Raw genomic sequence first — 14636 nt, 5'->3', positions numbered from 1 at the left:
AGGGACTTTAGCCTATCTTAAATATAGCAGTTAAAAAGGATGTCTTCTGCCAGGACCAGGATTGAGTGAGGAGATCCACCAGAGTCATCAGGAGTGTCCATTCATCACAGTACTCACTTGTATCTTCATGGTAATTTGGGTATTTTTGTTATCATCAAAAAAGGGGACAAATTGACTTCCAAAGAAGAATAGGAGAGTATAGTTTCTATCCAAGTGTATAGTTGTGGGAAAAGGTTATAATACCTAAGTCAACATCTTGAAAGACATTAGTACTTTAATTTTGTCTTCAATAGGGACTTGTATCCATAATGTGAAATTTCAGTTTGAAATGGACCACCTTATTCTATCTAATTTTTCTACGAGGCTTAGTAAATTACGGAAATCAAGTTTCTAACTTGCAGTTAAGCCCACAAAATGACACTTTACACTAACACAAAATGCTGGGTTTGCTAGATGTGCAGTTTCTCACCGTATATGTGACCTGAGAGAATGACACAGGTCTGTCCTGGGTTTGCATGTGGAAGTTAGGTTTATTGGCATGCTATGCTCGCTGTCTAAGCATGTGCATTTCCTTCCAATAAGGTGGATGCTCATGGAAATATTCTGTTAACGTCGCTGGAGGTTCACAATGAGATGAACGAGGTTGCAGGAGGCGTTGGCGATGCCCGGAATTCAGCAAGATCCTTTGACAACTCAGGAATCCAGTACAGGAAACAGAGCATGCCTCGGGAAGGGCATGGGCGACACATGGACAGAAGCATCCCGCACAAGAAGACCCATCTACGGAGGAGGTCTTCACAGCTCAAAATTAAAATCCCTGATCTAACCGATGTGAATGCCATAGACAGATGGTCCCGGATCGTGTTTCCATTCACTTTTTCTCTTTTCAACTTAGTTTACTGGCTGTACTATGTTAACTGAGTGACTGTACTTGATTTTTCAAAGACTTCATTTAACACTGAGTGAAATATTACTCTGCCTGTCAAGTTTTTATACCTGTACACACACACACACAGACACACACACGCAGATACACACATATATACATACGCAATTGTATATATATGTGAACTTTCTCAGCATATATATAAAATACACGTGTATATGAGGATGTATGTGTATATGTTTATACACACAGGTGTAAGTACCCATGTGTATGTCAGACAAATACACATACATATATACATTTTGCAGCTATGGACAATTCAATCACAGGATGCATATTAAAGAAAGTCATAGTTTTTTTCTTTTTTAATTGAAAGGGACAAGCATTGTCTAAATATTATGCCTTGAGAATGAGGGCGCGAAACACAATATCATCCCAAAATGTGTCTTTTATTATCATAAGTTAGATGTTTTAGTTTAAAAATCAGGAAGAAACTTATTCTTCAAAAACTCATTCAGTGGTATTGCTACTTTAAAACAAGTCACACTTCATACCCACTCTTTCAGTTTATTAAGCAAAGGCTTTTTGGCTTTCTTGGCGATGGGGTTTGCTTTCGTGGGGCAGACTTTCTCTGTACTGGTTCCGTGGGTGCAGTGAGACTCTGGTGTGTGCTCACCTGTTTCTTAAGCATAGGCAGAGCCCACGTTGATGTCTGCACGTTCATCTTTTGAAAGCCCATCGGGGGTGGATGGCATCTCACTGTAAGTACTCTGCTGTACAGTATATTTCTTTGCTCACTTGGAGTAGATCCAGCTTACCCATCTTGTGGGACACGGCGGTACATTTCGGCAATGTTGAGTTGACATTTCAATCACTGAACACGTGCTCCACATCTCTTACGGATTGCTAGGCCTGGTATCTAATGGAAAGCTTAGACGTCTCAGGTTATTTGTTACTCTAAGGTAAAACCACCTAGGATGATTTTCCCCCTTGTTTTTAAGTTATCAATCACTCTTATAACATTGTATGTTAATATCAAATATCTTTGCATAATATGCATATGTATATGTATATTTACCAAGATTTTGTTTCTTATGCTTGCTATCATGGCAGCATGCGATGTCATGTTTTTTTCTGTGATGTAACTACTTTCTGTTCTCTAGAATTAAGATTGAAGTGAAAACACTTCTATTCAATTTCAGAAACCAAGAAACATCCTCATGCTTTTATTTCTGTATCTGACATGTTTCACAAGCACATCCAACTACTCCTAGTGTAACTAGGATGCTGCAGGAACACGACCAGTCCACACCATGCATCACCCAGGGACCCACGACCGTTCTCTTGAGGCAAAGGAGAGCAACCTGACAACAAACACAGTCACCTTTGGTTCCTTCCAACCCACAGCCTCATCAGTATTTGGACTTTTTAAAGCTCGTAGAAACAAGACAAGGTGCACCGGTTTCATAGATGCAACCTTAACTTACTATTTAGATGAGATCTTTCTAAAGAAATAAAAAGAGATGATATATTTTTTGTAAACAATATTTCTATCACAGGCATCCATAAACTGAAATGACTACAGTTGTGCAAATAGATGTCACAGTGAAGTTAAGCATTTGGAGAAACAAAAAAGCAAACTATTCAGGAAAGAACTGCTAAATTGATACTTTATCCCAAAATGCCACATAGCCTCACCCTCTCTGTTCTATCCAAAACCAGTGACCAGAGTCTTGCCCAGTACTCTCAGAGCTGGCCTCAGTTTCCCCACAGACAGGGGTCCATCCCCCCTGCGGGGGTTTGTGCCATAGGCTATCCCCGGGAGCTGACCGCTATTTGATTTTCTTTGGCGGCTGATGACCTTTAATCTGTCATGTCTGCAACAGGTCAAACACACCACAAAGTCTCACGCTAGAAGCAGTGACCAGTTTTATACCCTTTCTTCCCTTTCATTCTTATCTTTTTCTTCAGTATCTTCTTCCAACCACTGCTCGCTGGTTTTACTTTTATCTGGAGACAAGTGTTTTCTTGTTCCTTGGCTTTTTTCTGACAGTTTTTTCTTGGACAATAATGGGGGATCCTAAAAGTTAAACAGATTGGGAAAAACCTTGTAAGTGACCTTATCATTGTTAACATGTTAAAGAGAAAAAAAAAAAAGGACATTGTGTAGACCTTATCCCTTTCAATACTTCAGGTATCTTTTTCTGTATCAGTGATTCAAGGAGTGAGGTCCACATGCAGAAGAGGGACCCTAAAATACGCATGAACATGGACAAAAGTGTCAGCGGTTGATTTAAATGTCCAGTTTATGTATTCAGAACTGTGACATTAGTTCTATCTGGGAGAAAAGTGATTCAAACATTTTTGATGCATAGTTGAGGTACCCAACTGTCAAAGGCAGACTCCATGGGGCTCAGAAGAGCTGCAGTCTACGTCCCAAGGTTTTCTGGATATAAATTTGCATGGTATAGTCATAATAGCTTTTGAGCTTTTTATATGCATTTGGCACCAAGACTGGGATCCACAACTTTGTAGACACTGCAATGATGTTAAACATAATAGCTATACTATAAATAGTGTTTGTAACTACACATACACACACACAAACACACACAAATACATACATATATTCTGTAAAAAAAAAAAAAACTTTTTGAGATCCTTGAGTATGTGTTTGCTTTACTTCATTTTAGAAGAAAATTACTCTTCTAATAAAATTATTTTATAGCTTCTCCATTTTTAAAAGTTGTGAGAAATATTAAGAAGCAGAACTGTGTGCTGCAGGAGCGAGCCGAGCTTGGTTCTCTGGACTGTTACGGTGTCCTGTCATGACTGCACAGTAGTTCCTGGAGCCAGTGAGTGTGGTGTGTGGATGAATCTGAACCCGGACCCTTGACGTAATGTGAGGTGGTTGTTGCCCTCATCCAGACCTCTTGAGTAAGGAGAGAAACGTTGAAATTGGACTCTACTGATATCTCTTTCTCACAACTGAACATAATAAAAGGTTAATTTTCTAAATAGTCCTGTCTTTCCAAAAATGCTTCACAGGGGCTCAAAGGTTATAGGAGAATCTTGTTTTAAGAGTTTGTTATTGCCCATATTCGAATATACTTGAGACAATTCCAGAGCCCTACTACATAAAATTCCTGCAGAGAAAGATGGATAAGACCGAGGAATCTTTACAACAAGTGTTGTTCTTGTCTACTGGCCCCAGGACTGTGGAGGAGTTTCATTGTCTATATCGTGACCCACTTGTTTCCCTCTGTTCTAAGTGACCTTGGTGTATGTCATGATAACGTTCTGTCCCATGTATATATGCAGTACCTAATGCCATGTGTTCTTAATGCCAGCACTCAGAACTCTGGACACGTTCAGTCATTGACATCACCACTTCTCCCCGTCCAGCTACGGAATTAACTTTTTCACCAAGGAGATCATCCTCTCAGAGGTGATACCAGTACGTGGGGACTGGTTTTAAGGGGACAGGCCCACTGCAGCTGTAGGTGTTCATTTTCAGCCTCTTGTAGAGAATCCCATTGGTGTTTTTCCCACAATGGTGTCTTCTAAAAAAAGAACGATGTGTCCAACTTTGAATCTCCTGGCTTGAAATCCCATAATTCTTACTTTAGGTTTTCACCTGAAAACCAGTCATATTTCTGGTCATTTTAATGTAAAAAAAATCTGATCAGTGAAATATTTTATTACTTGTGGAATAGAGTCTGGCTCTCATTTTATGTGAGCTATGGGTCAGGGGAATTATGGGGCAAAGAACTGCCTAGGTGGATTAAATTTTCCCAGGACACAACTAGTGTGCCTTGGATTGATTATTACCTCTTCTACTGCATTGAAAGGTGCCATGTTTTCCTGAAATTCCCAACACCTGGGTAAACAGTGACCTCCTGGAGAGTGACTCATTTACCATGTCTCTCCCTAGGGTGAGCACCAGAAACAATTTTGTCATTCTTGTCTCTGATTTCCACTTCACAAGTCAGTGAGTGTGTTCAAGGTAAGTACAGGATTATTCTAGTAGGAATAGGCAATTGCTGTCATGATCAATTCCCACGTTTACTTCATTTCATTGTAAAGATCACTTAAAATCCAATTTTGCTTAAGCACATTGATGTAATTTTGGGGGTATTATTTGACATAAAAAAAAAACAGCAGAATTGAGTGATAGATACAATATGAAACTTGTTGATGAATGACTTCAAATTTATTAAAAAAGGACTAACTGACTTCAATATGAAGGCTGATTTTTTTTCTTGTCTGTCTATTGTTGAAATAATGTCATTATTTCAATTCTAGGTATTTTCAGTTGACATGCCCATTTCAGTTATTCTGAAAGTAAGAATAAGTTCAAAACTGACTAGGTATGAGACCAGCTGAACCATGTGACGTTTTTTAAAATTCACAATTTATTTTGAATGTCAAAAGAAAACTAGACACACAGAGATCCACGCTGTTCCTGTATTCAAAAAAGCGTTTTCAGAGAATTATTTTTGTGTTAAAGGCCAGGAAACAAACTGCCAATAAGCTCTGGCACAGGTGGCATTGATCCCTACTCTTTAGCTTTTCAGAGCTAAAGGGCGATTTCCCTTGTTTCCTCTCCAGTAGGAAAGTAGTAAGCAATGTCTCTGAGTGAGTGAATGAATGAATGAATGAATGAATGAATAAAGATCCTCAGACACCACAAACCAGACAAAACGTTTATTGACAAACACATTTCTAGGCCCCTGAAAGGCTGCTGGCTCACATGTACACACCATAAAAGGAAAGTGCACCACAGCCAGTTAGGGTTTAATGGAGGCTTAGCGTCCAGAGTGCCTAAACAAAATAAAGCATAATCTTCAATAATTCTTTACATGTTGTGTTTTCCTTTTTTATCCTATGGACAAGTTTTTTAACTTCCCTCATCTGCTGTGGGGCCCCAACATGGCAATATTTCACACTAGCTCTGTTGGGACTGTAACTTCACTAGGGTACCTTTCTCACTTCATTAGGCTGCAGCATTAGTCATTTGAATGCCAAGTTTAAATTACCAATAATGGCATCCACTTTGGATTGACTAAGAAAGCCTCACTGAATGTAGAATCCACTCAGAATCCATTCACTCCTGGTCCCAGTGGCTACCACAGGCCATGTACACATTTGACACCATTTCACAGTTCTTAACTACCTCCTTTGTGAGAGTGAAGGTCGCTCATTCATGTCCAACTCTTTGTGACCCCATGGACTATACAGTCCATGGAATTCTCCAGGCAAGAATACTGGAGTGGGTAGCCTTTCCCTTCTCCAGGGGGTCTTCCCAACCCAGTTATACAACCCAGGTCTCCCACATTGCAGGCAGATTCTTTACCATCTAAGCCACCAGGGAAACCCAAGAATACTGGAGTGGGTAGCCCATCCCTTCTCTAGCGGATCTTCCTGACCCAGGAATCGAACCAGGTTCTCCTGCATTGCAGGTGAATTCTTTACCAACTGAGCTATGAGGGAAGACTCTGATGAGGAGGTAAGGACCTTCTTCTTACCAGCTGCTAAAGGAGAAGCATTGTTGGCTTTCCTTTGAATGGGAACACTATTCTTCAGAGAAGATAGACTCTTTGGAACCTGTGACCTTTAGCCCGTAATTGGTGTACAGTCGCAATGGTTTTTGATTGAGGTACTCCAGGCATTAGAGGCACTCATACTCCATGACCCTTGCCTTTTATGTGACTAGGTTCCACTTAGAATCCACATGCAAGCAGTGCAAAGGAAACCTGTAAGAAATATGCAGCGACAGAAATGGCTCCTTTTAAAGGATGTCTATTGTGGGTATGGGTGTATGAGTGTGCATCTTGAAACCAAATAGGAAACCAGTTAGTAACCCTGGTAGCCAGTGTTTGCAAGAAAATGTCTTGTAACTTAAATCTCCATTTCTGCTTTCCCCAGGGTCCTGCTTGACTCGGCATTCTTGAGGTAAATGTACTCACACCACATTTTTCTATGTGTTTCCCATTCCCCTTTCTCATATCCCATCTTTTGTTTGTTTGGGTTTGGGGGAATTTCTCCTTTGAAAATTAAAGAGTGATTTCTATTACCTATTGCTGTCAGAGCAGGTAAGACCTTAATGTTAGCACATCCAATTCCTTTCCTGAAATAGAAGAATCAGCTGTTCCTCTTGCACGTTGAAGCATTAGTTATACACAATCGTCCACCTAGCTAAGGGGGCTTGAAATGCTATATTTTAGGCAAAGCTGTTCACCCTGCCCCATATTCTGTTAACTGTAACTATATTTTTACATTATCAAGGGCAAAAACATTTACATTCTGTCTACAATCATGAAGTTCCATTTTACTGTTTAATATGTTTATAGAATGATTCTAAATGTTGAAAAGTAATGCACATCCTGCTTCATTGAGCCATACTTATGTTAAGGCCAGTTCAAAGTTTAGTGTTTCAATTGAATGTATAAAAATACATATTAGAAGAAGGCAAAAACAGACCACCTATAGTCAAGAGTTTTTCTGCCTGGGAAGTGTGATCAATTGAGTATGTGTGAGAAGAGAGATGTCTTCTCAACTCTTACTGCTTCATGGAGGTTGAAAACTTTTACACTTAACACTGTGACTGTACTTCAGCCTTCAGGATTTTACTTATAAATTATTCAAAAAGTTCAAAAACTTTTAAATTATCAAGAACATAAGTATCATCCAAAGTGGGGCTAAGGAGACTGCTCAGACTAATTTAGAAGACCAGTGACTTCCTAGGACTAAGTTAATATTCCTAAGGCCCAGGTCAAATAAATTACCTTTTCCTGCACTACTTTAGTTGACCCAAAGTGAATCAGATGTTTGCTTGCTTTAGGACATTTTTAGATTTAATCCCTTCTCAGTCACCCATAAACACTCATTCTGGGGTTTATAATTTGCTTTTTTCTTAAGAATGATATGCTTTTGACTATGTACATAATATTGACTACCACCTTAGTCATTAAATTTATTGTTTGTTATCCTTTCCATTATTCTTCATGAAAATATTCTTGACATTGACTGATTTCCCATACAAGTGAGAACTGCTTGCTTTTTGGACCTGCTGCAAACTCTCTTACTATGATTTCTGAATTAGTTTCGATATTTTTTAATAGCCCATGGCTTCCTCTTTCCTGGTCTTATTCTTTTTGCCAAAGTTTAATAAGAATGGTGGCTTAGTGGTAAATGAAGAATTTGCCTGCAGTGCGGGGATCTAGGTTTGATCCCTGGATCAGGAAGATTCACTGGAGAAGGAAATGGCAACCCACTCCAGAATTCTTGCCTGGGAAATCCCATGGACAGAGGAGCCTGGTGGACTGCAGTCCATGGGGTTGCAAGAGTCAGAGGACGACTTACTGACCAAACCCAACAATAATCCTCAGATAATGCCTGAGGAGCAGGTATGAGACAGAGGGTTTCTGAGACTTTGATTACCTGAATTCTTTCCTTGGTCCTTTATGTTTAATTTGTGGTTAGCTAGGTATTGATGTGGATTGAAACTATTTCCCTAAAACTTTGAAATCACTTCATCATTGTATTTTATCATTCAGTGATTCTTATAACGAGTTTGATGCCAGCTAATTCTTATTTACTGAAACATTCTCACTCCCAACTCCTCAATCCCCTACTCAAGTGAATTAAGGGAGCGTTAAGTAGAGGACATCCTTTGAGTGAAGGACATTCTTCTATTACTTCATAAAGGTTTATTAAGTGTGAGTCTTTCATATATTATAATAGATTCTGGGAGAAACTCTAAAGATCTATATTTCTGAGCTTTAGACACTTTTCTTATATTATTTTTTTTAAGAAACCTCTTCTCTGCCTTTTTTTCACATGCCACCACTAGTCAGATTTTGTATTTAGTGGTTCAATCTTTATATAATCTTTCTTTCCTCTTCCATTTTTTGTCTGCTTTGGGTGATTAACTTTATTTTCTGACAATCTCTTTAGAAGTAAAAATGACATAAAAACTGTTCATATGTAATATGTGTAATTTGATAAATTTTGATGTATGTGAAACCATCATCATGATCACTCATAATAGTGAACATATTCATTCCTCCAAAAGTTTACTTGAGCTGCCTTGTAAATCTCCATCCTACTTAAGACTCCGATTTCTGTCCCCAAGCAACAACTAATGTGCTTTCAACAAATGACACACTAAAGATTAATGTCTATTTTCTAAAATTTTATATAAATGAAATCAGAGTGCATTCTTTTCCTCTAACTTCTTTCACTCACTATAATTATTTTGATTCACATGTCTTGTTGTACTTTATTGCTGAGTACTATTCCACTGTACAGTACCCACAGTTTTATCCATTTGCCTTTTGACAGACATAAGCTTTCATTTATTTTTGGATAAATATCAAGAGTGAAATAGCTGTATTTTATGGTGGTGTAGGTTTAACTCTTTTTTTTTTAATAAAACCATCAGTTTTCCAAAGTGATTTTTATAATTTTACTTTTCACCTGCTGTGTTTGAGGGTTCTGGTTTCTTCACAACTTCTTCAACACTTGGTATGGTCAGTCTTTCTAATTTTATCCATTCAAGAGTTAAATTGTGGTATTTCCTTTGGTCTTTCTAATTTTATCCATTCAATAGTTATATGGTGGTATTTCCTTTGGGTTTTAATTTGCTTTTTGTTATTGACTATGATGTTGAACATCTTTCTATGTGTTATTTTCCATCTCTTTGTCTTCATTAATAAAAGGTCTATTTAAATCTTCTGTTAATTTTAATTGGTTTTCTTATTGTGTTTTGAGAGTTCTTTATATAGTTATATATTTTAGATACAAATATTTCATCAGACATATGCTCTGTAACTTTTTTCTCCCAGTCCATGGCTTGTCTTTTAATTCTCTTAACAGCTTTTCAGAAAGCAGAGATTTTAAATTTTTATAAAATCAAATTTATCTATTTTTTTCTTTTATGGGTCATCTATGTGGTATTATTTCTAAAAGTCTTCACCTAATTATTGGTCACAAAGATTTTTCCATATGTTTTCTTCTATAAAGTTTATAGATTTAGGTATTAAATTTAGACCTATAATACATTTTGAGTTAATTTTGCTTATGTTGTGAAATAAAAAAGAAAGTTCATTTTCTCCATATGCATGTTTCCAATTGTTCTAGCACCATTTGTTAAAAACTTTTCCCCACTAAATTGCCCTGGTATCCTTGCTGATATCAATTTATAATATATATATCATATATGCAGGTCCATGTCTAGACTTTCTGTTCTGTTCCATTGATCTATTTGGCTACTTTGAGGTCAATACTACACTGTCTTGACCACTATAATTTTTTAGTGAGGCTCAAAGGCAAATGCTATTAGTTCATCAAATGTGTTATCCTTTTTCAAAGTTGCTGTGGCTTTGTTTTGACAGTTCCACATAAATATTAGAATCTGTTTCCCCCACATATATATGTACACATATATATATTCATTCTTTACTTGTATTCATATATATGAATGTGTATATTAATTCTCTCTACATATATGTATTCATTCTTTCGCTATACTCATGGATATATGTATATACATTCTGTTAATGAATATATATATTGATTCTGATAACTTGACTAGGGCTACAATGAATTTATGCAGCAGTTTGTGGAGAATTGGCATCCTAACAGTGTGGGTTTCTCAACCTTGGCACATTGATACTTTAGATCACATAGTTTGTTGTGGAGAACCATCCTATGCATTGTAGGATGTTTAGCCACATACCTGAGGCCACTACTCACAAGATTCTGGTGTCAAAATCTGCCTCCTCAGTTGTAGCAACTAAACATGTTTCCAGATATAGCCAGATGTCCCTCAGGATGAACAATTGGTTGAGAACCACTGCTTTGGATCTTCTTAAATTTCTCATAACAATATTTTTTGGCTTTAAATGTAGAGACTTTGCATATTTTTTTGGTTTATCCTTATTATTTAATATTTCTTTGATGATATTGAAGATTTTAAAAAATTTTCAATTTCTGTTTGTGTATTGATCTTTGTCTTAGTGTGGGCTGCTCTATTTTCTTAAATCCTGCTGAGAGATTTCTTAAATCTTGCTCTATTTCCTTGGATCCCCAAAGTATTGTTTTTCATGCTAATTTTTTCTGTTTTGTTTATTGTGGTATTCTTTATGCCAGTAATTTTCTTTCTAAGACTGATGGCATTTTATAAGATTTTTGTGAGTTAGCTTTATACACTTTTCTTTGTGTCATGTATCTTGTTCGGTTCTCTTTTACAACCAGCTTCTTCCTATAAATATTAAGACTAAATAAGAGGTCTGAGTATGTTTCTGGGGTTTTAGCAAGAATGATTTATTTTAGAGTGAGAAAGCAGATAATGACCTAGATGCTGGGCGCCCAAAGACAAAATAAAAAGGGCTTTTCTTTTCTAGGCTATGTCTGCCTTCTCTGGGAGGTGCCTCTTTATTGCTAATTGTTTTCAATGTGTTTATTAAAGATGTCTGTGCTTATTTGCTGCTGTTGCTTAGTCACTGGTTCTATTCTGGTGATAAGATGCACAGTGCATGGGTTGGAGGGAAGGGGATGGACTGGTGGTGACTGTGGAGACCTGCTGGGACTGACTGTTCCAAAGAGAGATTCCCAGTAACTCCTCAGCTTTTTGGATATCTCTTTCTCATTCTTTTACTATTCTTTATATCCACTGTATGGCCTATAAAATCCAAACTATTTACTTTCTGGCCTTTATGGGAAAAAATCATAGACCCCTGCTTTGATGCTTTAGATGAATCAGAAGCAAACGATTTGGAATCCAGCTTTTTACATACAATCACATTCTAGTCTTTGGTCACCCCCAAAAGGCTTTTCTCCTTAAATTATTCTTATCTTTATCATATGGACTGAACATAATAAAATTTTCCAGTACACTACCTTAAGTTAGCAATAGATTTTTTTTCTCATCAAACATATTTCTGGTCATAACTTTAGCCAACTACTTCATTTATGCCTTCTTTGCTCATTTTCTGAATGAGGAAAGTTTTCTTCAGAAATCTAATAGTAAGATCAGAACAAAAATTCAAATTTCATATTTTTAAATAAAACAACTAAAGTTATTTAACATTACTGTTTTAGAAATGATTTGATCTTACTAACCAAAATAAGCATAAAAAACTGCCAGACTCACCAGAGTGATTATTCTTCACTTTCAAAAGAATAAACCTATTATTAGAAGGGGAAGAAAACTACTTCTGGAGGGTCTACTGTGTTGGATTATTTACAAGCTTTATGTACAGTATAGTCAAAGAAAAAGAGTATTATCTCTTCAATTGTAAATGAATATGAGCTAAAGGGAGAAAAGTAAATTTCAGAGACTTGAATCTTTGATAGGTGATATCCTCTTTTAATGGCCTATCTATTTAGGACAAAAATTACTATTATGTCTCTGGAGATTATGAATAATTTAAATAAACCTGACTATCTCCAATAGCAAGAATTAAGCTTGAAAACAAAAATCAATGAGAGGAAAATCTTCTTCAAAAGATTAACAAAATTGAAAAAACAAAACAAAGCTCCAGACAAGTTTACTAAGAAAATAAGAGAAACTAGTTAAATTATTAGAATTATAAATTAAATAGAAGATATTTCTACCAATCTTACAAAAATAGAAGACTATAAAAAAAAAACATAAAAAAAAGAAAAACCATAAACAATTGTAGACCAAAAAATTAGATAAGTTAGGTGAGAAATTAGATAACTTTCAAACTCTTAGAAAGACAAACTACTGAAACAGATTCAAGGAGAAATAGACCTTCTAAATAGACCTATAATAAATGAAGAAATTGAATGAGTAATTTTTGAAATTACTCACAAAGAAAATCTTACACCCAGATGACTTCACTGTTAGTTTTACCAAACATTTAAATAATAGCAAATCTTCACAAATGCTTCTGAAACATAGATGAGAAAACTTTTCAAATCATTGGTCATCAGGAAAATGCAAACGCAAAATCACCACTTCATACCTACTAGTATCAGTCGGTCAGTCAGTTCAGTTGCTCAGTCGCGTCCGACTCTCTGTGACCTCATGAAATGCAGTGCACCAGGCCTCTCTTCCCATTACCAACTCCTGAAGTTTGCTCAAACTCCTGTCCATTGAGTTGGTGATGCCATCCAAACATCTCATCCTCTGTCATCCCCTTTTCCTCCTGTCTTCAATCTTTCCCAGCATCAGGGTCTTTTTCAATGAGTCAGTTCTTTGCATCAGGTCGCCAAAGTATTGGAGTTTCAGCTTCAGCATCAGTCCTTGCAATGAATATTCAGGACTGATTTCCTTTAGGATGGACTGGTTGGATCTCTTTGCAGTCCAAAGGACTCTCAAGAGTCTTCTCCAACACCACAGTTCAAAAGCATGCCAATGTATGGCAAAAACCACTACAATATTGTAAAGTAATTAGCCTCCAACTAATAAAAATAAATGGAAAAAAAAAAGCATCAATTCTTTGGTGCTCAGCTTTCTTTATAGTCCTCCAACTCTCACATCCATACATGATTACTGGAAAAACCATAGCCTTGACTAAACTTTGCCTTTGTTGGCAAAGTAATGTCTCTGCTTTTTAATATTCTATCTAGGTTGGTCATAACTTTCCTTCCAAGTAGTAAGTGTCTTTTAATTTCATGGCTGCAGTCACCATCTGCAGTGATTTTGGAGTCCAAAAAACTAAAGTCTGTCACTGTTTCCACTGTTTCCCCATCTATCTGCCATGAAGTGATGGAACCAGATGCCATGATCTTAGTTTTCTGAATGTTGAGCTTTAAGCCAACCTTTCACTCTCCTCTTTCACTTTCATCAAGAGGCTTTTTAGTTCCTCTTCACTTTCTGCCATAAGTGTGGTGTCATCTGCATATCTGAGGTTGTTGATATTTCTCCTGGCAATTTTGATTACAGCTTGTGCTTCATCCAGCACAGCATTTCTTATGATGTACTCTGCATATAAGTTAAATAAGCAGGGTGACAATATACAGCCTGGACATACTCCTTTCCCTATTTGGAACCAGTCTGTTGTTCCATGTCCAGTTCTAACTGTTGCTTCCTGACCTGCATACAGATTTCTCAAGAGGCAGGTCAGGTGGTCAGTTATTCCCTTCTCTTTCAGAATTTTCCACAGTTTGTTGTGATCCACACAGTCAAAGGCTTTGGCATAGTCAATAAAGCAGAAATAGATGTTTTTCTGGACCTCTCTTGCTTTTTCAATGGTTCAACAGATGTTGGCAATTTGATCTCCAGTTCCTCTGCCTTTTCTAAAACCAGTTTGAACATCTGGAAGTTCATGGTTCAGGTACTGTTGAAGCCTGACTTGGAGAATTTTGAGTATTACTTTACTAGCATGTGAGATGAGTGCAACTGTGTGGTAGTTTGAACATTCTTTGGCATTGCCTTTCTTTGGGTTTGGAATGAAAACTGACCTTTTCCAGGTCCGTGGCCACTGCCGAGTTTTCCAAATTTGCTGGCATAATGAGTATAGCACTTTAACAGCATCATCTTTGAGGATTTGAAATAGCTCAACTGGAATTCCATCACCTTCACTAGCTTTGTGCGTAGTGATGCTTCCTAAGGCCCCACATTCCAGGGGTCTGGTGTAGGTGAGTGATCATGCCATCATGATTATCTGGGTCGTGAAGGTCTTTTTTGTGTAGTTCTGTGTATTCTTGCCACCTCTTCTTAATATCTTCTGCTTCTGTTAGGTCCATATCTTTTCTGTCCTTTATTGTGCCCATC

The 14636-nt window shown here is 37.1% G+C and overlaps 1 protein-coding gene across 1 annotated transcript in view; it reads left to right on the top strand.

Moving 5' to 3' along the window:
• The window catches only part of GABRB3 (gamma-aminobutyric acid type A receptor subunit beta3), a 275620-nt gene extending 272623 nt beyond the window's left edge, over nucleotides 1-2997 (top strand). The window contains exon 9 of the mRNA XM_061159585.1: nucleotides 583-2997. Within this exon, the coding sequence (XP_061015568.1) occupies nucleotides 583-921 (339 nt within the window). The 3' untranslated portion in view covers nucleotides 922-2997. The remainder of the gene's footprint in view (nucleotides 1-582) is intronic.
• Nucleotides 2998-14636: the final 11639 nt, after the last annotated feature.

This window comes from Dama dama, chromosome 13 (assembly GCF_033118175.1).
Source record: "Dama dama isolate Ldn47 chromosome 13, ASM3311817v1, whole genome shotgun sequence".
Taxonomy (NCBI): domain Eukaryota; kingdom Metazoa; phylum Chordata; class Mammalia; order Artiodactyla; family Cervidae; genus Dama; species Dama dama.
This window is presented reverse-complemented; position numbering and strand designations above follow the sequence as displayed.